Below are 27,572 nucleotides of genomic sequence, written 5' to 3'. Positions count from 1 at the left end.
ATGCTGTAGTGGGCGCACAGCAGGGATCGGAATGGCAGTGAAAGCAGTGGTCAGGTTGGCACCGCTGGCCTCTGTGTGCAAATAGAGATCTTGGTGTTGCTGGTAGAGGCGTCGGAGAATGCGAACATCAAAGTAGGTGAGTATATAAGGAGAGAGGTTTATTTAAAATATATTATATAATTATTTATTTTGTTTTTTTTAAACTCTGTACAAAAGCCTCAGGGCTTGGCTACAGGTCAACAAAATTTTTTTTTTTTTTTTTTAGATCAAAATGGTTTGTCCATAGTGTGTACTATTCCATTTAAAGATGAACATCATTCCTCCTTATATGACGGGCTACACATGAACGTGTGCAGGCAGTGTGTACTTGCCATATGGTGGCACAATCCCACGGGCTGTGCACAGTGCAGGGACGTTCCCTTAGCTGTGCCGCAACTGTGATAGTTTATACTGTTCCAGCACGGGCGTGCGACCGTCCTCCACCGGATCATGCCACCACACTGCACGTATACACAGGCTGCACGTGTTCGTGTGAAACGGCTATATATCAGTTTAAGGTTTCTAGTTTTGAAGAATCTTTTCCAATACTCTGTATTGTGCTGTCTCTGGTTACTGAACTGTGTTGCCAGTCCCTGTCAGACACTATCAGCAGCACTTATTGGACTGGTCCCAAAATTGTCACTTTGATATCTGCATTATACGGTTACTCTATTAGTATCGCTAGCATTTTTGAGCCCATATATTCAGTGTAGAGACTAAGACGGAAGACGTATGGCTGTGGTCAGTCCATGAATTACAGAACATGCACTGGCCGATTTTTATAGACCAAACACCGTGCGGAAAGCATCTGTCCGTGCATTATAGTGGTGGTGATTACAGGCCGGTGCTGCTGTTTTGCATGGATTCTTTGGATCATAGATCGCTGATTCCTGGAGAACCATCCTCGGCATAGTGTCGTTTATAAAATCCGCTGGCAATATGGGTCGTTATTGATTGATGACGACAACCCCTTTTATCATGCATGGAAATAACACGGCCAATTCCTGCAAGTGCATTAGCTTATTTATAAACCTCATCATGCAGCAACTTGTTGGATTTCTCATTTGGAGCACACTCTGGGTTTGGTACCACCATCCACACTTGAAAACTGGTTTATGCAAAACAGGAAAAAAAAAAATAATTCCACTGTTTGCTTAGTAGCCGTAAGAGCCAAAATAACTAGGCTCTTTGGCCATTTCACTTCTGGTGAGAGAACATCATGGAAAATAAGTGCATCTTCAATGTTGGCCCACTATGGGATTAACTTGTAAATGTTAGAAACATTTTATGGCTAATAAGGTTGCATGATGAGACCTTCGGAGGTGCCACAAACTGGTTTTTGCATAGTAAACGGTTGTAAAGCAGAGCCGATCCCTTAGATTTGCCAGTCATGATGGCATTGTGCCCGGACATTTACCATGATGGTTTTGTGCAGCTATAAATCTGTTTTAACAGTTCGCGTCTGAAATGCATTAGCTCAGCTTGAGACGACTTTTGTGGCTGATATTTTTCAGGTGCGCTGCCTGTACTCTGCGTGGGCGACGCACGTTTTAATTGTAACCTGCCAAGACGAGCTTCTGAAAGCGTTTTAATTATAAAAAGTGACTCCTACTTTTCGACGCCGGGATTTTTTTTTTCCAGCACTGTAAACATAGATTAGCAAAAACAATTGATCCAGGTTTTTTTGCAAAGACTCTGAACTGTTTACAAAAGGGGAAATAAACACTTTCCGTCATATATTTTGTTTGCCTCTTAGATTTGCATACTGCCCCCACATGCTTGGAATAAAGGGTTTTTTTTTCCGCTTTCATTTTCTGCTGTTAGTTGCCAAACAAGTGATTGCTACTTTTTAAGTGGATTTGACAACACAGATTTTCCCACCAAAGACCTATCCAGAATTTAGACATTGCCCAGTGATCCCCTAAAGTGCTTATTAGGCATGAAAAGCTGGTGTGCATGGTCTACCTGTACTCCATTCACTTGTATGGGGCTGTTGGACCCCCTGTGATCGGACACCTTTCCACTACCCTGTGTACACAGAAAGTGTCCATCAACCTTCTAGGACTTTAAGTTTGTATTCATATACTGTCATAATGTCCTGGAAGGGGAATTGGTCTTGGATGTTTAGGCACACAAGACCCTCAAACTTCCACCATTCTATTGACCGTTGATGAGGCAGAAGACATTTCTGAACCAGGGGGCTTCACTTTAAATTTCAAGAGTGTGGTGCAGAACTACACTAAAGTGCCTAATATCCTAAAGTAAAGTGGCTAAACTTTTTTAATAGTATCTTGAAATACATGGACACACAGTCATGTTACTCAGACACTATAAGGATTTTACCAAATTGTCATATTTGATTTCCCCCTTTTTAAAACAGACCGATCCAAAATTTGTCAAAAATACTTTGTCAAAAATCTTCAACAGCCGTGTAGTGGGAGGAGACAAACCTCTTCCTGCATCTTCCTTGCAGCTGATTCTAATTTAGTCTGCCCTCACTACCTAGGATACCTTGTGCTCTCATTCAGTAATTTAACTGCAAATCCACTGAGATTCCTGTTCTGTGTGGGCACTAAAATCTTCTTGCTGTGCAGAAAATGTCTGGAGAGCAGAAGGTAGGGGAAGGGTTGCAGAATGAGGTGCAAATAGACAAAGTCCTACAGAATTAGACTGGGATAGAGGGACATGGGAGATCTTTTACCTCACTATTCTGTTTAGGAGACTTCTGCTTCCATAGCCCTGAACACACTCATCCCCGTTACACTTCTCTGAGCTACACATGACCTCCCCCTTGTGTGTGCAGGGAGTAGCTGCCTCTCCCTTCTATCAGTCATATCTCTAAACACCCCAGTACTGACCTCACTTTCCCCCCAAGCAGTTTGGGAATTTCACTCAGACAATACTGCTGAGCACATATTTCCCTAGGCTGCTGGAAGTCAGAACATATTGGCTGCAGAATAGAACTTGTTTTTCTATTCAATACTTTCCATTGTGAGCAGCTTTCAGACAGATGTTGAGTACTTTCTTTGCTATGATTCGGCTGCCACATGTTTTTTTCTTTTCTTGTTTATTTCTGGAAATATTTTGAGTATGTTTTCAAGATGAAGAGTACCCTTATAAATACAGGTGCCCTGTGTATGTTGTAGGGATATTTATTGCTTTTGGTAATCCGGGTCATTATATCTAGAGAGATGGTTACACATTTGCTCTTCTTTTGGGTGTTTGTGGACTCCTTTTTTTGGCTGGTCTCGCAAGGGTCTGAATTAAGATGATCTACGGAAATGTGAGGTGGCACTTACATGGACTCGATTTATAAGGCTGTGAAGGCTGAATGATCATTTATGATTCCTTCAATTGGTTACCTACTTCTTTCTAATGTGTTTTCCACCTTTAAAGTTTGGTAAAGAGTCCCCATTGTGTGACACTCAAGACTATGGAACATGTTGGAGGAACATTAATAGGGGCGTAAAGTATACAGTACAATGCATATTGTTTGTGTATAAAGTTTAATTTTATATATAAGACTAGTTGGGATAAATGCTAATTTTCCACCATTTGACAAGGTTTTACTTGTATGACCGTTATAGACCAGAAAGCCAAGATTATTTTTAAGCAATATAAATGCATTAATATTTCAAGGTTACTCCAAGCTTTGTAGCCAGTTAGGAGTGACCTGCTGACCAATAATTCAGTAAAGATCCATGAAAATGCATGCCAGGAGTTAATAGAAGTGTTCTCGTTTTCCAGTAAAACCGCCTTTTGACAATGTTTTTGTTTTTTCCCAATTCCAGGACACAGCCTGACGGCGAAGATTAAACGTTTGGATTAGATTCTGGGAGGGGAGTCTTTCTTCCGAAGCAGCTCCGTGCCAGCACAAGAGGAAGGAGAGATGTGAGAAAGCGATTGGGATGTAATCTTGTGGTGGAAATCTGTTAAGTGGTCCGGATCGGAGTGCGGAGAAGCAATGGGAATTGGAGGCCATGGTAACCTGACATAAATGGCAGGCTGGAGGCGATCTCACCTCTTTGCATCGTATTTTAACTGCCTTCTACTGTGCTGTCACTGCTGCTCCCCTGAGGAACACCGCATCTTGTCGTTGTGCAGTCATAGGCCAATCATCAAGCAGTTTAGGTGAATGCTGCAGGCGGGTGGGGTTCTTTGCCTCACCATGATTCATCCATGGAGACTGGTTCGGCACATGAGACAGCTGGAACTCCACCGATTGATCTTACTATTGATTGCTTTCAGCTTGGCTTCCATGTGTTTCTTGGCTTACTATGTGACCAATAGCCCCAAAATCAAGGAGCCACCCCCTCCTCCTTTTAGTGACTGCAGCAGTCAGCAAAGGATTGTGGTTCAACCCCAAGCTAGCTGGCGGATAGCCAAATCTGTGGATACTTCCCGCACTGAGCCAGTCGTGCTGGTGTTCGTAGAGAGCATATACTCTCAGCTTGGACAAGAGATTGTGGCCATTTTAGAATCTGGCCGATTTAGGTACAGGACAGAAATCGCCCCTGGGAAGGGTGATATGCCAACTCTGACAGACAAAGACCGGGGTCGTTATGCTCTGATAATTTATGAGAACATCTTGAAATATGTTAATCTCGATGCTTGGAACAGGGAACTGCTGGACAAATACTGTGTGGAATATGGGGTAGGGATCATTGGTTTCTTCAAAGCCAATGAAAACAGCTTATTAAGTGCTCAACTAAAAGGTTTCCCACTCTTTCTACATTCCAATCTGGGATTGAGAGACTACCATATTAATCCTAATGCTCCGCTGCTTTATGTGACCCGAGCTAATGAAGTGGAGCAGGGTCCACTTCCTGGAGATGACTGGACAGTATTTCAGTCTAACCACAGCACCTATGAACCAGTACTGTTGGCTAGCACCAAGTCTTCTGAATCCATTCCCCATCTTGCGACGCACAAAGCACTTCATGCCACTGTGGTGCAGGACCTGGGTCTTCATGATGGTATCCAAAGGGTACTGTTTGGAAATAATCTTAACTTTTGGCTGCACAAACTCATTTTTGTTGACGCAATTGCCTACTTGACTGGCAAAAGGCTCTGCTTAACACTTGACCGATACATTCTGGTTGACATTGACGATATATTTGTGGGCAAAGAAGGAACGCGGATGAAAGTTTCAGATGTTGAGGTAAGTCTTTGATTACGGAATTCTTATATTGATTTAAATAATTAAGCTTTGGGGTTCTTTATAACGGTGAAGTATGTTCTCTCAAAATATCCACTTTCAAAAAGCATAAACTATTAACCAAGAACAGGATCCGGGCATGTAAGAAGGGCCAATGGCTTCTCACAGAACCAAACTCTCCCCCTTCCACAACCATTTCCGCACTACTAGTACACTATTATTTCCCAGGTTACTCCTTCTTATTGGAGGTTTGGTGACGAGCAAAAGGGACTAATAGTAACTAGGTTTTGGATATGTTACTTTGTACCATTGATGTCCCACATGTAAAAAATTACAAAGACCCAGTGTCTAGAGGCACAGGTTAGAAACCTATTTGTGTTTTTCTGTAGTATTTGTTGATCATTGCAACATAAGCTTTATTATTGCATTTCGTTTGATGAGATCTCTGGACATCTTGTTCTAAGCAGCTTTTTTGAAGTGTATGAAATTGAATTTGTGACTTTAATAGGAACCATAACTGTGCCTAAGTATTTAGTGTTCATCTGCTTCCGCACCAGAATCCTGATGTACTCTGAATAAATTCTGAGGTTTACCAGCTAATAAGGTCATACAGATGTGACCCACACACACCTTTAGAACAGTAGGGAATACCATTATAACCTGTTGGGCCACCATAAGAGCTCAGCTGTGATTGGACGAGGCTGGCTGGCTGTGAGCTTAGCACTGGTGCACTATTTTTGCATAAATGTTTTTTTTTTAAAAAGTCTTCATCCCATTTAGAAATTTTGCTTGATGAACAAAAATATAAAAAATAATGAAAATGGCGGCAGGATGTGAGAGATTGCACATGACATACAACACCGCTACTTCTATATCTGTATGTGGTCAGCGAAAAATGCTAATCTCCTGGGTGCATAACAGAAATGGACCCATCTTCATCCGAGACATCATGTGACCACAATCCTATTATTATAATCTGTTTATTTGGCATTATCCTGTTAGTGTTATAGGTGTTCTGTTTGGTAGGTGGTGGGTGGAAGCTTTGTTCAATTTAAAGGGGGGGGGGGGTTTAATGGTTGCTTTTATTTTGCTATTAAAAGTGCTAGATTTTTTTTTTTTTTCTTTTGCCATCACTAGTGAGTTGTAATAATACATCAAACATTAAAGTTGGTTCACATTTTAAGATTGGGGTCAGTGATGCGCCAGTAATCCAACCATCTCACATACTGGCTAATTTTGATAATCTAGCACTGGGGTCGTAGGGTTATTGTGAAAATCATAAGGTCAGAGACCGGTCACTGACATGATATAACAAATGACAAGCCAGATGTCATAAAAAGGCTTATAGATACTGTACTACGGAGCCTCGGTGCTCACAATCTGCTGCATGGCTCTTCCACTATTGCAGCCTTTGGAGATGAGTTGTAAGGAGAGCAGCTCACTAATACATTGTAAGGAATTTTTTTTCTGTCCAATTTCAAGAACCTGTTGGAAAGGTACAGTAAAGTCCCGCTGCAGTCTGTTATGTATCGAGCTGAAATTCCAAAAGTAAGATGGGCTACTGGTATATTTGTCAGCCTAAAGAGTGTGTTTTCCTATAAAACATGGAAGGAACTGCACCACAATCTGCACAGTGTGGACAAAGGCTGTTAGGTGATACCACCAATAATCCTAAGGCACAGGTAAGACTCTGTTCACACTACCGTTCCAATTTGCGTTTCTAGATTCAACAGAAAAAAAAAAGAGAAACTGAAATTGAACGGAACTGTTTAAAATCCCATTGAGGTCAATGCAATTTTTAATGTCATCCGTTGTCTGTTACAGTCATCCAGTTTTCTTCCTTTCTTTGGACAGGAAAAAATGACGGAGTTTGAGCTGACTATAACGAATGACATTAAGTTCTCTTTTACATTGAAGTTAATGGGGGCAGATAGTAAGTGTTAGTTTTTAGATTTTTTTTTTTTTTTTTAGTCTGTATTGATGCGTGTATATATGTATGTATAATATTTATATTTATATATTTATATTTTAATATATATTTATAATATATATGAGAGAGATAAATAGATGATGGCTAGAATATATATATAAATGTGAGGTATAGAGAGAAAGATGGATGACATCCCCTTTCCTATCTTACTTTCTCGATCTGATAGGTAGAAATGAGATGTCAATAGATCACAGCCTTATGAGGGATAGAGAGACCGATATATATCTTTAGTTGTTTTACCGATAATTTACCATCCATTATCTTTTTGTAACGGAGGTAAACAGAAATCCTGATGGTAGTGTGAACTTAGCCTAACTCTAAATTCAAGATACTTTTGTAAGTTTCCTCGCTATGGGCCAATAATTTGAGGTTCTGTTTCTTCCGTGTTTGGGAAGTGTACTTTGACTGTGTGTTTATTTCTGGAGCAGCTGAGCAATAAAGACCCATGTTAAATGGGGAAACGTTGCATTTCGATTGTTTTTTTGAAACCCCATTCAAACACAACTCGGAGAGACTTATCCCATTTGCAGATGTCTTGTCTTGTCTTGCAACTTTCCTGTAACAATTCAGAAGTATTTATGCCACCTGTGTACAACATTTAAAGTGGATTTTCCACAGTGCTTGCCAAAGAAAGGAAAGATTCTATAACCAATATAAATCTGTGACCCTAAATAGGCAGAAACACAAAATTGTGAAAGAGTTAATGCATAAAGGATGAGGGGTACAGCCAGCACAAGGCTAAATGGATTTGGTTTCAGACCCTACTGGATTTGCACATAAGAAGGATTTTAATTTTCCTCAGGCGTGAAGCTGCGGCTCCCTGAGACGACTGCTCCTTTCATGTCTTTTCAAGGACATTTTTGGTTTTCCTCCCAATACCCCTCTTTATGGTCTCACAGAGCCGGCAGGAAGCAGGGGATCTATCCACAGGAGGGATCCGTATCTGTGTTCTATGTACAAGCTTAGAGGCGAGGTGCAGCTTCTGCTTTTCTCTGCACTGTCTGGCTGGAGGATTGAAGGCTGAGGGTGGAGGAGTTGGGTTTGTCAGCGGGGTGTCTGTATGACAGCTTGTCAGGCGGCTTGATGTGTCCATGCTTCCCTGTGTGCACTGCGTCTCTGGCTCGCCTGCTGAGATTTGCTTTCGGCTTTGCACCTTCTTGTTATCTGCTTGGGTTTACTCCTGGCAAGAAAAGGAAGATCCCAGGGAGATTTTCTCCTCCAAACCACTTAAAATGCACGGTTGGCACTTGGGTAGGAAAATAATGATGTTCAGTTCGGACAACTCTGTTTTATTTCTGTTATTTCAGGTGTCCATATAATGACTGATATCCCATCCATTTCTTTATGTAATATTTTTTATTAGTAGATCGCTCACAATTACCAGAACCGTTTAAAATAGTTTTTGTTGGCGATTCTGAAGAATTTGTCATCATAACCTTTATCAGTGGGACCTGCTATGTGTATTGTGTTTTGGGGCTAAACGAAGATCGGGCATTTTGGATTTGATTGTCCATTTTGTATTCTAAGGAAGGGAAGCTGCTACCATATGTGCCAAGCTAATCCCCTCTACAGATTGAGAACCCGGATCCCTCGTACCCTCAAATGACACATGGCCTGCTTCCTTTTTGCTTCTGTATGGAACTTTGTAGATGATCCTTCCAATGACCAAGTTATCCCCTAACCACAGGATAGCGAGTAACTTGTTTTGGCTGCAGTCCGTTAGTGCAGTACCACTAACGGACATAAACAATTAAAGAAGTTTTAAAGGGAACCTGCAACCATGCAGGTTCAGAGACCTACGTCCACAGCGGCAATAGTAAGCCCTATACAAAACAGTTTTGCTAGGCAGTTAGGCACGTATGCAACCCGCTATGGAGTTTTCGTACCGCCAGGCACCCCCTTGTGTAAAGCGGGGCATACACAGATATATGATATGTCTGGAAGAAGATGCTGACTTGTACAGGCACGAAAAGAGGAGCCTTGGGCGGGAGCAGTCTTGGGTCGGCAGACGGGTGGCAAGAGTGGGGGGGGCACGAACCTCAATGGACACGCCCAGCTGACACTCCACACACCAGAAGAGGACACAAGGTAAACTTTGATATAAGTTTATCTAATAGCTAAAAAAAAAAATAGTTTTAAAGGAAACCTACCACTTGAAGTGGCAGGTTTCCGATGGCAATACCGAGCACCAGCTCAGGGTGAGCTGGTGCCGGAGCTTATTTTAGTTAGTGTTTTAAACCGCGGTATCGCGGTTTAAAACACTTTTTAAACTTTATAGCCGGCGCATGGAGGTACGCGCTCGGTGCTTACCATGCGCGCGGCTCTCATTCACTTCCTATGTAGCCGCGCGCACGGTAAGCGCCGAGCGCGTACCTGCCTGCGCCGGCTATAACGTTTAAATAGCTAAAACAAGCTCCGGCACCAGCTCACCCTGAGCTGGTGCTCGGTATTGCCATCGGAAACCTGCCACTACAAGTGGTAGGTTTCCTTTAAATAGGGCATACTATTGCCTCTGTGGACATAGGTTTTTGAAAAAGGGGGGGTCCTGGTGACAGGTCCCTTTTAAAGTGTAACTTCATCTACATTGTGCTGATTTTAATTTTAAGTTAAATTCACGTTGCCTGGATAACTGTCAGCATGTGTCCCAGGGGAAGGGAAGCTGCAGCCTGTGTGTGCTGCTGTCAGTCTCCTCTCTCTCTCTCCCTCCCCCTCTCCATTTCCTGTCATGTGCATTGAGCAGGCAGGGGAGGGAGGGGGATGGTGGAGGAGAGGAGGAATGTATGAGGAGACACAGGCACATACAGGCTGCAGCTGCCCCTCACCAGGACTCTCCACACGCTATGAACCAGGTAATATAAATTAAAGTTATATACATTATTGAAATGATTCACAATGATGACAAAGGTATTTTTAAAGTCGGCATAGCATAGGCTATGGAAACCTGTCACCAGCTAAAAATGACATTACTGGTGACCGGTTCACTTTTTAAAGGTGGTTTAAATTCCGTAGTCTCAGAATAGGTTCTGATGCCATCAAGATCCCTGTCCTCATCCCATCATTAGTAACCTACCACATTCAGTAATAGGGATCCTGAAAGCATAGGGACTGCAGCAGCATAGAATCGGCATCACACATTTGGGAAAAATCCAGCATTTAGGTTTCTCCTAATCGCAATCACAGTTTAACTTTAAAACTAGATAATGTGAAGGAGCCACTCCTATGTATAAACTTGAAAAAGCCCACTATATTCATCCATGACAAAGCCAACGAAACCTTGTGCCCCCTGGGCACCGCTTGTAGCCGGCAGCAGGTTTCTGTGAAGTGGGCGCTCTGTAACCTCATTTTTCATGCTTTCGCCCATCTATGCCTTGTCTCCTCGCTCATCTCTAGTGTTAGATTACTCAGCCTTATGCTCTTGTTTTGGGCCTTATCTTCTGACAGATGTGCTGTCATGGTAACGCAAGGCAATCTTTAAATCTCCATTGGTGCACAAACGGCTAAACCTCCTTATAGCCTCCCGTCCACCCACTCCTCATTCTGTCTGTCATCTTCAGCCTTTAAACTGGTGGCAAGAAACGCAAGCCTCTCCTCACTAGGTGCAGGGATTGCTGCAAATCTGGGAGCTCAGCCTCCGGCCGTATTCTATGTGTAGCTTTCCATGTTATTTACTATAGCTACATTTTCTAAAATAAAGGAAGAGCAGGAACATAGGGGCTAATAGAGTAGTAGGTTGTGCGAAAAAACATCTATATTGTGAGTAAAGGTAGAAAAAAACCTCACCAGATCGAGTTGTTCTATTAAGAGGCACAACTCTAATCATGGGCCTTTCTGTGAACCGAGATGCTGCCTGCCTGGGGGTCTTCAGATCTCAGTAGCCACACTGGGTTGAATTGTGATAGGAGGACCGTGGATTGGCGCACACACACACACACACACACGTGGTAAGGTCTGGATCTCATCAACAGTGTGGTGATTCGTACGTTATTTTATTGGTTTGGAACGTCTCAAAGGCACAACGCCTTTCGGGGTCACCAAGTACCTTTTTATCACGTGAACAAGTCTGATGCTGGGGGCCGTAGTTTTAGGATGCTATAAGCTACATGAAACATAGACTCCACACCACAGTGCAAGTACGGACCTAAAAAATGGTAACCCAAGCTTGTATATAGCTCACCGGAGGGTATTATTGATCGGGTTTGCCCATTATATGCACTCCAGCCTTTATCAACAGGGCAAGTGTCTGCTTACTGAGGCAATGAACCAGGGCTTTAAGCTTATCCATATGGAGCATCCATGGCTATAAGACTCCACACACCTACACGGCGGCCTTAATTGGCCTTAATTTTGGTGACTTTCGGGGAACTTCCAGAATGTCTATCTACCACAATACCATAAATGGGAATAGATAATGGCTGAGCATATGAACCATTTTTTTTTTTTCGGTGACCGTTTTGTATTTGGAACTCTGATCATCGGATACTAATCCTTAAAGGGGTATTCTCGTCTGGGCATTCACATTCAGTTTCATTAATCTGCCATTTATAAACATTTCTTCAATTATATGTTATTAAAAAAATGGACCTGTGTGAAGATAATTTCTCATAAATGTAGTCATATGGTCTCTTAGAAGCAAGACTATGTCCTAGGATACGACCACCTCTGCTGGAGTGATGGCACAAAGAAACTAAAGGTTTTGGTACATGAAATGTCCGGGAGTTACAGCAGGTCCCGCAGCCGCCCTGTGGTAATGATCCCTGAATCCAGGTGGTCAGGCAGGGCTCAGTAGCGCATGTCTGGCCACCGCTGCCAAAAAGTGAGGTGGTTGTATCCAAGGAAGCTATCTGGTTTCTAAGATAAGAAATTATCTGCACAGGGAAACATTTTTTTTAAATAACTTCCAATTGAAGAAATGTTTACACATGGCAAATGAATTACATTAAATATAAATGCCCAGATGGGAAAACCCCTTTAATCCACAGGAAAGTATGCTTAGCTGGAAGAAGAAAATGCCTTCTTTTTTTTTATATAGCCTTTGTTTTTTTGTTTTTTTTTGTGAATGTTGATTTACTTCTTGTAGTGCTCCGTATATTTTTTTATGATACATTTACTTGTATACACTGTAGTCGGTTCAACTTGCATTGTATTTAAAGTTACTTTTTAAATGTTTGCAAACTTTGTCCACTGTATTATCTTTGGCATATCTCTTCCTCCTGCCTATGAGGGGTGGATTAAGACCGCCAAGGGCCCTGGGCTGTATGAATGTTATAGCCCCTACAAGTCACTTTATAGAAACGCTACTAAAATCAAGCTTTTGTAGAATTGAGGATGTTTCCCTTCTGCCTGCTTTCAAGCTGCGGTTTCGGAACCCTTTGGAGGACCTTCAAAAGTCCTGAAATGGCTCTTGTGTTCATGTGTATTGAGAAAAGGAACAGATGTATAATGATTTTACAGGTGAAGGTCCTTCTCAGTATAAAATTTGGAGAGTGGTGTGGGTGGCCATGGGCCCATCTATAAGGGGCTACTCCCCCACCAGCCTACAGTATACTCCACTACTGGCTTCCTATAAAGGGTCTCTAGTAATGTTGTTTCCTGCCTTCTGCTTTTAAGAGCTGGCATGTAGAAACCTTTTTGTCAGCTCTTAAAAGCAGAAGTATCACTGGTCTCTTAGGGCGGAAAATATCTCTTCAGCACAATTGGAGGGGCATGAAGAAGAATAAGAAATGGGGATAAGCCTAAACTGCCCACAGAGGTATTTGGCAAATGCTGGTGTAAGGCTATGGCCAATATACGTCCCCCATACATCGCAATGGGCGCATGGCGCCCAACGGGAGCGGTATGGTGCAGCACCGTAACGCTTTTTTTTTCCCCCCGTAGAAAGATGGGACATGTCCTATTTTTCTCCGAAATACGGTGCCGTGTGCCATATATTCCTATGGAGAGGAGCGTGGATGAGCGGGGCTACCCCCCCGGCACGGCCATGTGCGCGCAGTTCTACGGTACAGCGGGCAACAGCACTGTGCATGTAGCCTAAGGCTGTACTTCTAGACGCTGGAGAGTAGGCCATGGACTAGAAGTAAAGCTGTAACACAAATCATAGATGTCCATAATGAAAGGATCAAACTGTGTGCAGATGAAACTGATACTAGATAAAACAATTACGTAGCAGGAATATAGATGAGTTGGTATTATACAGAGATTATACACAATGTCCCGGAGTTCTATTTTAAAGTCCATCTGTCAATTTTAATAAAATCATTTACAAGATTGCAGTAAAGATGCTGCAGGGGGTATTGCTTCTGCTCCCTAGTAGTGATACATTTCCTTTTCAACTTGATACATACATGGTTCAATAAAAACTGGCTTGAACGATGGACATTTTTATCTGCACGTGTGAATCATTGCAGCGCTTTACCCTACTTGTCACATTCGTCTCCTGTACGCTTCCAGACATGATTTTGTTTATTGATATTAGGCTTGTGCCTACATGTCCAGGCCTTATGAATCACTCTAGGTTTAATCATGGAGACAATTTGTGCTGATTTATCTACATGGAGGATCGTTGGCATTATAAGTAGTGGGCGCTGAATGCAAAAAAATCTCCAGCTCAGGATTCTCTAACAAAAACAAATGTTAAATGGGTCTTTGGATTTTGTTGATTGTGATTAGGAGAGTGGGCTACATGCAGTCTGGGCACTAGCAGTTGTTGGGTATCATATGTGATGCACTACTGTGTGTCTTCTTGGATATTTTTTGTGCTCCTCAGAACTTAATATTGGGTAGAAGTTGGTTATCCCAATGATAATTGTTGCCATCTTTCCCTAAGACAAATTAAGATTTGTTTCTATTCTCTTTCCAGTTCCATAGAAGTGAATGGAGTACTGTATGCCCTTTTCTCTCGAGATCACTGGTGGTCTCGGTAGTTACCGTATTTTTCGGATTATAAGGCGCAATTAATCCTTTGATTTTCTCAGAAATGAAAGGTGCGCCTTATATATGAACCACACTTACAGACAACAGCTGCCTTGTACTGTGCACAGGTCTGCCACCTGCTGGTCATTCATCCTTATAATCAGGTGCACCTCATACTCCGGTGCGCCTTGTATATGAACCTAGACGTTTTAGCAGGCATTTATTGATGGTGCACCTTATACTCCGGTGCACCTTTTATAGTCCGAAAAATACTGTAGAACGCCCCATCACTTAGATGCTTATCCGATGGAAGTAATTGCCAAAGTTACTTTCATCGAGTTATGTGTCACATTTTTCAGGATTGCCTCTTGGATTGGGTATCCCATCAACATCAATCTTGGAGAAAGTAACTGGACAGCAGAAATTTTACCAATAAGCCACTTCAGTGTATGGTATAAAAGGAAATCTGCAATCGAAATACAGCATGATACTCCAGGTGCACTTAATCATAGATCCAGGCACTGCTAATTTTATTATACTAGCCATCCATGGGCTACTTCCTTCTAATATCAACTTTAAAATTATGCTAATGAGGCCGATAGGTTCTGAGGGTGAGCAGAGCCCCCTCGTGCTGGACCTTCACCAGCTTACACTGCCTCGCCCTCGCCCTACTTGACGTAATCTTGCTATAGCAGAGGACACGGCACACAGTGCAAAGGGGAAATGCTTCTTGCACAGTGTGACAGCCGGTGAAGCTACCACCCTGAGGGGCCCTGGCAACGCCCCTTGGTGCCTTACAGACTTCTCTATATGATTGTAAAGGTTTATTATAGAGTTGTAGAGATTATAGAGTTGTTGATGATGATGGATTTTGATGGGATATCACTTTTTCAGATCCTGTTTCTTTTGTTACATATTGTGGCAATATCCAAAAAAATCTAATTTAAAGTGAGATGTGTAGAGTTAAGCACTTTAAGGAAATTTACCAACAAGATCAAGGACTGTAAACCAAGCGCACTACCATGCTAGCTTACTCTGGCAGGATCTGCTAGTCTTTTATTTTCTTATACTCTTGTTTTTACATAAAAAGGCTTTAACAATTATGCAAATAAGCCTGTGGGGCTCCAGACTCCTTAGTGGCTGATGGGGACTCATTTGCATAATTTTTAAAGCCTTTTTTTGTAAGAACAAGGGCATAAGAAACTAAAAGAAGAGCAGATCCTGCCAGAGGGAACACACCAGCATTTTAAGTGTGCTTGGTTTACAGTCCTTAATCCTGGTGTTGAATGTCCACAGAACATCTCCTCTGCTGTGAGTGAAGACATTCACCTGACTTCTTGAGAGCTGGTTGGTGATCAGTTACAGCGACATGGATATTCAGAAACCAAAGGTGCATGATTTCATTTCTAAACTCTGACTTTATCCAAACCAATTTACATTTCTCTTCAAAGTCGATTTTCCAGATGACGCTGGGAAAGAACGTGATCTGGAAGGTGTTAACCTATTTGATTACATGGAAGCGATATTATTAGGTGATTGTCTGCTGACGGGTTCCCTTTAAGTAAAGTTTGTAAGGATTGCGTGACTATAGTAGTCATTTTAGTCATCGATGGCCAAGGTGGTGCCGGCCGCCTTTCAGCATTAGTCACTCTCTGTTCGGCAGAGAGTTGATGGAAGTGAAAGCTTAAATGAGTTAGTTATTAGGGCAGTTTTTACCCTTTTGATCTGTAACTGCAGTACGTGAGTGACTGTTATTTTATTTTTTTTTATACATTTTCCTGGGGAAAGTAGCCTGTATGCAGTGGGCGGAGTGGACACAGCGAGCGCTATCCTTTCCTTGTTCAGTTATTTTCCATGCCAGTCTATCTGAAAAACACTTGAATTGCCCTGCTGCTTTGTCTCCACATGCCACATTTTACTCTCTACTGGAAAGTTTTTTTTTTTCGCAGCCCGTTTTATACACTCGAGCTTCTGGATCAATGATGCCCATTGAGAAATCTTTGATTTTTTTCACCTCTTTTGCTTCTGAAAATAATAAAAAGCAGTGTGTTGGCTTTCTTCGTGCTTGTGGCAAATTCAAAGGTGCCTCTTGTCTTTACGCACTTCAGCTTCTCTTTGCTTAAATATACTTAGCAGAATCGAGCTTTATGGTGTAAAATCAGCCATTATAGCCTCTATAATGCTGTAATGTACTGTGCTGGAACATAAAAGTATGTTCCTTTTTAATAAACTGTAGAGCACGGTTTCTTTTTTATTACTAAGCACTAAGAAACGCATAACAATGTTGCCCATATTTTGTTAGAAACTTGGAGAAAAGGGGCAGGATTGATGGAACATAAAAGAACTGAGCATGAAGAATACCTACAAAAGTATATCATTTTTTTTTTTTTTTTTCTGTTTTTTATTTTCAACTATTGTTCTAGAGCAGCAATGGCGAAGCTTTGAGAGACTTGGTGCCCACACTACAACCAAAACCCATTTATTTGTTGCTGAGGACCAACACAGCAATTTAAGCAATACAGGCGGTCCCCTACTTAAGGACACCCAACTTACAGACAGCCCATAGTTACAGACAGACCCCTCTGACCTCTGGTGAAGCTCTCTGGATGTTACTATAGCCCCAGGCTGCAATGATCAGCTGTCAGGTGACTGTATTGAAGCTTTATTGTTAATCCTTGGTCCAATTACAGCAAAAAATGTTTAAACTCCAATTGTCAGTGGGGTAAAAATTTTTTTTTTTGTCTGGATCTACAATTATAAAATATACGGTTTTGACTTGCATACAAATTCAACTTAAGAGCAAACCTCCAGACCCTATCTTGTACGTAACCCGGGGACTGCCTTTAACTTATTTCTCCCTGCTCCTCCATAACTTTCTATCGTATCAGCTTCCTGAGGACACCATTGTGGTTGAAACAGAGAGGGCACGTTCTCATCTTTGCAGCTTCTATTCAGGGTCCCTCTTTATAGGAAGAATTGTGGGGCTAACAGGAAGATCTCCAAAGATAATCCGTCCCTGTCCACACCTTCCTGCAGTCCCAAGCAACCAAGGATGTGTCACTATAAATTGGCATTGAGAGTAAAATCTCTCAAGTTGCCTGGTACTGCAAGATGATTATCCGAGTCCTGGCTGGGGCTCTGAATGCCACCTATGGCACCCATTATCCTAGGGCAGTGATGGCGAACCTATGGCACGAGTGCCAGAAGTGGCACTTAGAGCCCTCTCAGTGGGCACCCAGGCTATTGCCCCAAGTAGCCCAAAACGTGAAGCATCTTGGTCTACCGGAGACTGCAGGAAGAGAAGGTGAGGACATGGTCCGATTATCACAGGAGCCATTGAAGCTCCTGCTCTTGGCCCCACAATTCTTCATGTTCAGGGAAGCCCCAATGGCTGTAAAAGATATTGGTGTCCTCAGGACCCTTGAAAGCTGTGGTATAGCACGGAGCAAGAAGATTTTAATAATTTAATGCTAGAATTGCTGTGCTGCCACTTTGCAATAAATAAGTGGGTCTGGTTTGCATTTTGGGCACTCGGTCTCTAAAAGGTTCGCCATCACTGTCCTAGGGGATCAGCCGTGTGCCTATTCCTTATCTGACTTTTGTCTAGGAATAAGGCCAATCCTATTGTTTCTTTGTTTTATGTTTATTGTTTCTTGTGGTATGCATAATTTGCAATTAAGTCCCAGAAATATTTATAAATGTTTAGTTTGAACTTGCAAAAATATTTTATAAATGAATCGTGCAGATGATAAACTTTGTAGTATACTTTATTATAGAAATGTAATGACTTAACTCTTCAGATTGCAGGCAGTCCCTGAATAATCTAAATTATCAAGGGAAACGTTCTCTAGGAATGGAAAGCGTTCATAATTGGACTCCTTTTCATTCTGAAGCGAATGGAGCTCTGAAAGCTTTGACATAAACTGCCCACTGCTGGAGAAAGAAGCAGAAAAATTCTATTCTAAAAGACTATTCTATTCCAAAATAACATAAAATACCGCAAAGGGTTATTTACTGATTTTAAAAGCAAATCCCACAACATCTATTTATTACATATGTTATAAGACATTTTTTTGTAATTGCCTGAGAAAGTTACTACATTTTTTTAAGTAGCTCTATGATGGCTAAAATAAGGACTAGGGAAGAAGGGTCATCTGAAAGACTTGTGTTGAGGGTCTATAAATTTAACATAAATTGGTGTGCTGATTTCTCACTCCCCCCTCCTGTGTGTGACACACTAAGGCAGGCGATGCTTGTGATATCATAGCGGCTGATGCTGTAGGTATTGGCACGGGGATGTTTCTTTTGGCTGAGGACATGAAGGGAAGGAGAATTTATGTTTCTCTCTGGCTAGAGAATAGCAAACAGCATTGCTATGGTGACTTGTAACTAAAAAAAAGGTTTAGCTACCTCATAAGACATGACCTTCGCCTAAGCGTTTCCTGAAAGATGTGTCTGATGTATGAAATCCTCTAATTGGGTTTGAAGCAATATTAAAAGTCTGACTCATTCCAGAGGCATGTACTTGTATATGTTGGGTAACCTTTTCATAGGGCGTCCCCACTACTCCTACTCCTGTTTTATTTAATATGCACATATTTTGCCTTTTTTTTTTCTTTTTCTTTTTTCTTTTTTTTCCTTTGCCACACTGTGAAAATGGTGATTTTCATGTTTTGTGTTTAAAGGGGTTTGCCCTTGAGAGTGATGTTTACACAATAAAAATCATTTTTTTTATCATGTTAATTTTAACCCCTACGGGACACAGCATCTTTTGGCCTAAAGGACGCGGCCCCATTTTTCAAATCTGGCCTGTGTCTCTATAAGTGGTTATAGCTTTGGAACGCTGTGAGATATCCAGGGGATTTTGAGATTGTTTTCTCGTGACACATTGTACTTCAAATTAGTTTAAAAATTTGGATGAAATCTTTTGCGTTTAGTTATGAAAAAAAACAAAATTTGGCAAAAATTTTGAAAAATTCTTTATTTTCAACGTTCTAAATTCTCTACTTTTGATTCAGAAAGTCATAGCACCCAAATAAATTCATAACTTACATTTCCCAAATGTCTGCTTTATGTTGGCATGGTTTTTTCAGATTCCACATATTTTACTAGAATGTTATGAAGCTCAGAATTTGGGTGCCATTTTTCACATTTTTTGTAAAATCGCCAAAACCTGTATTTAGATGGACCTGCTCAACTTCTAATTGACACTGAGAGGCCTAAATAATAGCGAGACTCGTAAATTACCCCATTGTGGAAACTACACCCCTCAACGTATGAAAAACCACTTTTAAGAAGTTTGTTAACCCTTTAAGTGTTTTATAGGGGTTAAAACAAAATGGAGGTGGAGTCTGCAAATTGTAATATTTTTTCACAATACACTCATTTTGGGTGGAAAATTAAACATTTGTAATGGATAAAATGAAAAAAGGCTCCACAAAGTTTGATACGCAATTTCTCCCGAGTACACCGATACCCTACATGTGGTGGTAACCTGCTGTATGGGCGCACGGCCGGGCATAGAAGGGAAGGAGGCGCCATTCAAATCAGATTTGCTATGTCACATTGTACAGGCTATAATTTTTTTCTTTTTTTTATTGTGCACCTATAGGGGCTTATTTCTTTTGCCACATGAGATGCACTTTTCTAATACATAATTTTGGGGCATCTATAGCTTATTGGTGAGATTTAATTAACTCTTTGTTGGTGGAGGAAATGAAAATCATCAATTTTTAGGAAAATTTTTATGTGTTTTTTTTTTTGGCCGTTAACCATACCATGAAAATAGTATATTATTTTTATTCTTTGGGTCGCCACGTTTATGAAAATACTTCATTTATATATATTTTTTTATTTTTTCCCATTTTTACTGAATAAAAAGTAATTTGGCAAAATTGTTGTTAATTTTAGCATCACCGTCTTTCATATGCATAACTTTTTTATTTTTCACCTCAAAAATCTGTGTAAGGGCTTATTTTTTGCAAGAATGATAGCTCTTTTTAGTGGTCTTATTTTAGATTGCGTAACTTTTTAAAATCACTTTTTTAGAGCATTTTTAAAGGGCATTAATAAAAAATCATCTTTATCAGAGAGAGTTTTTTTAGGTTGTTTTTTACGGGGTTCACTTTGCGGATCTAATAACGATTCTGTTTTATTATACAGATTGTTACGGACGCAGGGATACCAAATATGTGGGGGTTTTGTGTATTTTATTCAATTGTACTGAATAAAAACTAATTTGGAGAAAATCTTATTCATTTTAGCATCACCATCTTTTTATATGCATAACTTTTTTATTTTTTGGCAGATAAATCTTGTTAGGGGCTTATTTTTTGCGAGAACAGTTGTTCTTTTTAGTGGGCTTATTTTGGAGTGCATAACATTTTTTAAATCACTTTTTAGAGCATTTTTTATAGGGTATTAATTAAAAATTATCTTTTTTCGGAATGTTTTTTGCGTTTTTTTCCTCCGGCGTTTACCGTGCGGGTCCAGTAACAATTCTGTTTTATTATACAGATTGTTACGGACGCGGCAATACCAAATATGCGGGGTTTTTTTGTGTTTTTATGTTTTTTATACTTTATTAAGTGTTTTTATGGGAAAGTGACATTTTAGGGGCTTATATTTTTATGTATTAATTTTTTATTTATTATAATGTGTAGTGTTAACTGTTTTTGCATATTTTTACTTATACATACTTGAACTTAAACCAGTGATGCTCTGATCACTGGTTTAAGTTCAATACACTGCTCTACAATACTATTTTATTGTAGAGCAGTGTAAACTGTCTGAGCAAGCTTGCGCATGCTCAGACAGTTTACAGCCAGACCCGGAAGGGGTCTGGCTGCCATGGAGACCGGGCAGCTCCGGGGCACATGCCAGTCCTCGGAGCTGCCCGGCAGAGGATCGGATCCCCCGGTAAGCGGCACGGGGGATCCGATCCACAGCGCTTACACCCTTACACGCCGCGGTCATGTTTGACCGCGGCGTGTAAGGGGTTAACACCCGCGATCGGAGCCGGCTCCGATCGCGGGTGTTAGCGCAGGCTGTCAGCTGTACTAGACAGCTGACAGCCGCTGCTTCTGGTACCGGCTCCGTTCGTGAGCCGGTGCCAGAAGCAGGACGTTATAGAACGTCCCCGTGCGCTAAGCATCTAGCCCCGGGGACGTACTATAACGTCCTGGTGCGCCTAGGGGTTAAAACTGTACTGTTTTATTGCTGTTTAATCTCCTATAACTCAGTGATGGTCAGGCTAAAATTCCAGTGTGTGGGCGGGGACTATCTAATCAGACAATACATGATTCATCTGTGCTATGAGATGCTGTGTGCTGACAATGTGCTTAGATTATCAGGGTACAGGGTTTATCTACACTTTTATTTATCTTCTGAACATTTTACTAGTATCTGACAGATAAAAGATGAGACGGGTCATAGATGAGATCCATGAGATGGATATAACACAGAATGGCACTCTAACTCGCCTATAAAACACACTGACAGCTATGTTTTAACATTGTCAGCTATGCTTTCTTACTCTGCTATAAAGACCCTATCTGTCTGTAGCTTGTAGAATAAGGCTTGCCGGGAATTGCCTGCGTCTGAACTGCTATTGTAATCTTGGGGGGGAACTGCAGGAGGCAGAGAGCACTGCAGTGTGCATACAAGAGAAGCTATTCATGAGTAGAATCTGTCCTGCACGACAATAGAAGATAAAAGATTTACGGTTGGATCCTGGGACAACCAAAATTGTAAACACCAGGACTGATAGAGACAGGTTGGAATTGTATCTGTGAAATGCTGTATTTTTGTTAACAGTGAATTAGAGAATGTGTTATTTTGTTATATTGAGTATATTTAAGAATCTTATATGAAATATACCAGTTCTGACTTGCATACAAATTCAACTTAAGAACAAACCTAAAGAAGCTATCTTGTTGTTTGAGGGCGTGTCCAGCAGAGTCGGACGCCGGATGACACGCCCAAACAGTTTTAAATTCGGGAAGAATAACTGAAGAAATTGGGCACAACACTGTTGGATACGTTCACATGGCTACAGTATCTCCCCAGATTCCACGTGGATTATAAATTGGGACACTAATGGGAATAAAAAGACCATACGGCCTTATGTTCAATTAATTGGGTGAATTTTGGAAAATTGTGTAAAGATCCTTGACAAAGTCCTTTTGTGTGAATCCCAGCCGATCCACAATTGACCATTCAAGTTGTTTTATTAAAAATGTGGCTAATCATGATTGTCTTGACTGGAGCAAAGGGGATCTCACATTTTCCTCTTTTGCTGCCTATATTTCCTTCCACTATAGATGCACGAACCACAAGCCTGATGTAACCTAAAAGATGAGATTATTATCTTTTAATATCATCAGACCAAATTCATGTTTCTATTGAACTGTATACGGGGTCGTCTTAGGTCAGTGATGGCGAACCTATGGCCCTGGTGCCAGAGGTGGCACTCAGAGCCCTTTCTGTGGGCACTCAGGCCATCAACCTAGGACAGAGTTCACCAAACAGGACCAAATCCATTAAATCTTCCTCCAGTCCTAGGCAACTTATGAGATGCTGCCCTCAGCACTATTTTACAGCGACACTTCATTGTTTGGAACTGCTTCAAAAGTGAGAAGGTGTTAAAAGAAGTGCAATATCTATGGAGGTCATCCTCCTGGACCCACCATTCTTCCTAAAAAGAGAGACCCTGGAGAGAAGCTACAATGATAGTCTGAATTTGCCCACCTTCTTTCAACTGTATTGGTGGCCTCAGGTGGCCGATACAATTAAAGAAGTGGAAGAACAGATAGCAATAAGTTACTGCTTAAAATGGCACATTGGCACATCAGGGTAAATAAGTGGATTTTGGTTGTAGTTTGGGCACTCGGTCTCTAAAAGGTTCGCCATCACTGTCCTAAGTGATCCTCTGCTGCAGCCTCTAGACCTGCATATGATTTTGGTGTAGAATATTTACAGGTAAAGCGGTGTGTGATTTTGCATAAAAGAGGAAATTCTAGAAAGGCCGTTTCATACCATTTCGGAGAAGGTGGTAGTTTAGTGGGTGATCTTGCCCATTCAATGCCACACAACCTCTGTCCACTGTGTAAGACAGTGGGGACTTGGAAATCCTGAGGGCTATAGCCGAATTACTTGATGCAAGGGAACCCACAACAATTGTGTGCATCACAATGACCTGAATAAGCATTTCCCTGATAAACTCTGAGTTTTTGCTTCTCGGCAACAAATATTTTCAATTATAACCAGATGTAAAACCTGCATGTTCATTTTCATTACAAAAACTACTGTAGCCTTGTCACAAGTGGCCGTGTAAGATCTAATTTCTTGTGCTTCCCGTTCCTGGAGAACTGCATTATCATTTTATTAACCTTGTTCTGTCAGAAAAGCATTTAAACCGCTGCAGTTTTATGGGCTCATTTGCACTTTGTTAGATTCAATTTAACTTGGTAAAGTTTGTTGCGTACACCTCCATCTGTTGTCTGGCGTTCTCTGAAAATCAAATGGTGTTTTCTTGTAGCTTTTGTTTTGTGCTATTGTTCATTCCATTATTCCACTAGGAGCTTGTTTTATAGATGTATCTATAGCTTTGTGAGAAATTATTTGGTATAGCCTAAAGGTTGAAATATTTTTTTTTTTTCCAAGTCTTTTATGCATAACTATACATCTTTCTGCCCGGCTACATGCTGCTGGCAGCTCGTCATGTAAAGTTCTGTTAAAGGAAACCTGTCATCAGGTTTGCCATTTCAACCCAATGAAAGTTTCCAGTAGCATTTTTAACAATGACACCCAGCTTTTATTCTAGCCATTGTTGGTTTCTTTAAAAGTATCCCTGACTCCATGCCAGAAAAGCCCTTCAAGTTATGTGGCCAATGTGCGAATCCTCTGAACAATCAAGTGCTTCAGTGAGCCCCTTTCCCCCCTCCCTTCTGCCTACATCAATTGACCGCTACAATCAAATCTCACGCTTACGCAGTCAGCTTCTGCTATCTGTGTAGAAAAGAGTAGTTGCACTGTCTTGATTCTCACGGTGCACTCCACTAGGAGCCAATGGTATATACACAAACACTGTATTGAGTTGAGTTGCGTACCCGCTCACTGCATACGTCGACTGATGGAATCGTCGCATGTGGACTGAGAATGAAGTCCATGTGTCTCCTGGTCACTGTGCAAGTCAAATTAGCAGCAGCTGACCGTGCAAGTTTTGCTTGTAGTAGTCTGTTGGCGTAGGCAGAAGGGAGGGGTTAGGAAGGAGAGCTGTGAGGTGCATCCTAAGGGACTCAATGGGGCACCGTTCACTGCGGTGGATTCAGGTCTTCCTGCGATTCACTAAGGCAGTTCCTCCGACGTCCACCAGGTGTTGCTGCTGCGCTGAAGTCTGTCGAGGCCCGCCGGAGTTCACGATCCTATACTTGAAGGTAAGTGCGTGTCCCACAACACCCTTTTTTGCATTTTTTTTTTTAATGCGGCGGTTTCTCCGAATCCGTCGGGTTTTCGTTCGGCCACGCCCCCCCCCATTTCCGCCGCGTGCATGCCGGCGCCGATGCGCCACAATCCGATCGCATGCGCCAAAAACCCGGGGCAATACAGGGAAAAATCGCCGCAAATCGGAAATGACATGTCGGGGAAACGCAAATCGGGCCCTTAGTAAATGAGCCCCCATTGAGTTGGAGGATTCGCATTGATGTCCACACTACTCTGTGGCTTTGGTGGCAGAATCCAGACGTGGATTTAATCTACTTTATTATTAGTAAAAGTTGGGTGTCATTGTTAGAAATGCTATTCGTTAGGTTGAAATGTCAATACATTTCAGTAGACCTCTATTTATGGCAATTTTGGTTATCCATCCCAGAGAAGTTTTGCTATGAAATGCATGCAGATTAGAGAACAATGCAGAATATCTCATCTGTGTCACAAAGAACTACCTATGATTCTAGCCCTCCTTCCCTTAGTCTACCGGTCTCAGGTTAAAACTTTTGAATAGTCTTCCAATTGTGAAACCAATTTTGTTGGTCTTGATTTAAGTGCAATAAATCCCATCTGGCCGATGTCCTGGCTTCTCTCGTTTATGCTGACTTGTATTTCTCTTCATTTCAGGCTTTGCTGAGCACTCAGAGCAAGCTCAGAACTCTAGTACCGAATTTCACCTTCAATTTGGGTTTCTCTGGGAAGTTCTACCACACAGGTATAGTGATTTTCTTATTATAGCTTTTATTAAAGTGGTTTTTATTGAAATGGGTTAAAAAAAAAAACGCTTCTATTCATCTTACCATTTTACCAACTCTCCCAGAGCCCCCACAGTGTCTCCCCACTGAAGCCAGTGGATGGCACAGAGGAGTTTCTTTAGATTTGGGAGGGATGGTAGAGCAGAGACCTGTCGAGGATGGCATAAGATTTGGAATGGTAATGGCAGGGATATCCTTAAGGAGCATAATTCTGCTCTTTTATTTTTCTTTGCTTTGTGCTTTGTAGAAAATAAGGATTTGCCCTTCTGAAGACTCCTTTAAATTTCTCACCTTTTTATAATTTTACTGGATTATTTTATAACCGAGTGAAGTCATAAAGCCAGTTTTATAGAATCCGGGCTTTGGTCAGGGTGAATCTGTGGGAACATTTTTATAAACTTGAGCACTTTTAAGTGGAGCACAGAGGCAGAGATCCAAAGCTCTGCCTCTGCCTAAATTTGTTAAGAAGATGTCAATGTACGGTAAATGGACTGGTACTTATCTTTTGCCTGGTGGATGTAAGAGAACTTCGTCCAAAGTTGACCATATAAAAAAAAAAACTAATACAAACATGACAATGAGTCTAGTTTTGGCATGTTAAGAATTTTTTTTTTTTTTTTGCTCAAAGAATAAATAAGATTTTGCTATGATCTTTCAGATCTCTGCCAGAGATCATCTAAATGCTGGAAATGTATAACTTACGACATCTGTATAGACCATTCCAAAGTGTGTTCTTGAATTAAAACTAAATTGACCCTTTGGAAGGATAGATCTTTATATTGTTTGATCTTGTGTCCTCCATGTTTTTGCTTACAATACCCCTATGAGACTCTTTAACCAAGGGTTGCCTCTATTAGTCAAAAGGGAGGAGTTAATGTTGAGATCCTACAAAATGTTTTTCAGCTTGTCTAAGGTTTATTACAGAATTTGTTAACCCAAAATTGTAGCATATTTTTTTACACTCTTCTATGCTATGGTGAGATACAGTAACAGCTACAACAACACCCGAAGAATGTAACATTATTGAATAATTTTATCATTTTTTTTTTTTTTTGGCAACCCAATTCCAAGTGCTGCTCTAGAGCCCGTGGTTGTAAGTTATGTCTCTGCTGGTATCCATTATCGCAGTGGTCCTCAACCACTCACTTCCGACGCTCTTTTTCTGCTGCGGCTCCAGGTTCTTCTTCCCCCATGGCTTCCCGGCAGATGGCAAGTGGCACTTCTATGTGCACTGTGAGTGTATGACGTGATCGGCAGCGTCATAGTTTGTGCAATAGAATTGCCTCTTGCTGTCTACCGGGAAGCTGTGGGGGAGAATAAAGTATATTATATTTAAGGGGGCATACAGTACTATGGGGGCTGGGCAGGAGACCACACTAGGCTCATACTTGAGTCAATAAGTTTCCTGGTTTCTTTTGTGGTAAAAATTAGGTGCCTGGTCTTATACTCTGGTCAGTCAACTTATAGGAAAAGGAGCACTATTAGGAGGGTGCTACAGAAAAGGGGAGAAGCCTACAAAACACCATAGAGGGGCCTACAGTAACGGGAAGGGGTTACATAAGAGAACACTATAAAGGGGGGGCTACAGAAAAAGGGGCATTTTGGATCGCAGCTGCAGGGAATGATACATTATATAGGTTGGGGTTGGATATGGGTTATCTGCTGGGCATGCCATTTTTTTTTTTTTGGGTTCTGCCGGTCCCCGAATAGAAAAGGGTTGGGGACCACCGCTTTATAGGGTTACTTTCACACAGAATTTCATGCTTTTTCCACAAAAAATTTAATGAAAATGACACCAAAACTTGTCCTCATGTGAATCCACTACTCTGGGAATGACACATCACTGGCATTTATCCAAGGGTCGGCCTCAGATTACAGCGGTGGAAAATATTCTGCTATGTGAACAAACCCTTCAGGCTGCGAAATGTAGCATTACCGTTTAGTGATTCCACTCTCCTGTCTCTCCAGGCACCGATGAGGAAGACGAGGGGGACGACATGCTTCTCATGCACAGGAAGGAATTCTGGTGGTTCCCTCACATGTGGAGCCACATGCAGCCTCACTTGTTCCATAACGTCACCGTCCTCGCAGAGCAGATGAAACTCAACAAGCAGTTTGCCCTGGTAATGACCCGATGGCTCTTCCTGCTTTATAACCTAATGAAAGCTTTTACGACGTGCAGGTTTTAGAGCAGATCTGTATTATGTGAAGCAGAACATAGCGATACTGCATG

General features: G+C 41.4%; 1 protein-coding gene across 2 annotated transcripts in view; it reads left to right on the top strand.

Annotated features, from left to right (window-relative positions):
* The window catches only part of NDST2 (N-deacetylase and N-sulfotransferase 2), a 90,036-nt gene that overhangs the window by 40,484 nt on the left and 21,980 nt on the right, over window positions 1-27,572 (top strand). For both annotated transcript variants that reach the window (XM_072130158.1, XM_072130159.1), the window contains exons 2-4: window positions 3,831-5,200; window positions 25,212-25,299; window positions 27,308-27,462. In XM_072130158.1, the coding sequence (XP_071986259.1) occupies window positions 4,175-5,200; window positions 25,212-25,299; window positions 27,308-27,462 (1,269 nt within the window). In that variant the 5' untranslated portion in view covers window positions 3,831-4,174. The remainder of the gene's footprint in view (window positions 1-3,830; window positions 5,201-25,211; window positions 25,300-27,307; window positions 27,463-27,572) is intronic.

The sequence above is a fragment of the Engystomops pustulosus genome, chromosome 11 (genome assembly GCF_040894005.1).
Source record: "Engystomops pustulosus chromosome 11, aEngPut4.maternal, whole genome shotgun sequence".
NCBI lineage: Eukaryota > Metazoa > Chordata > Amphibia > Anura > Leptodactylidae > Engystomops > Engystomops pustulosus.
Note: the sequence above shows the minus strand (reverse complement) of the source record. Positions and strands in the feature narration are given on the sequence as shown.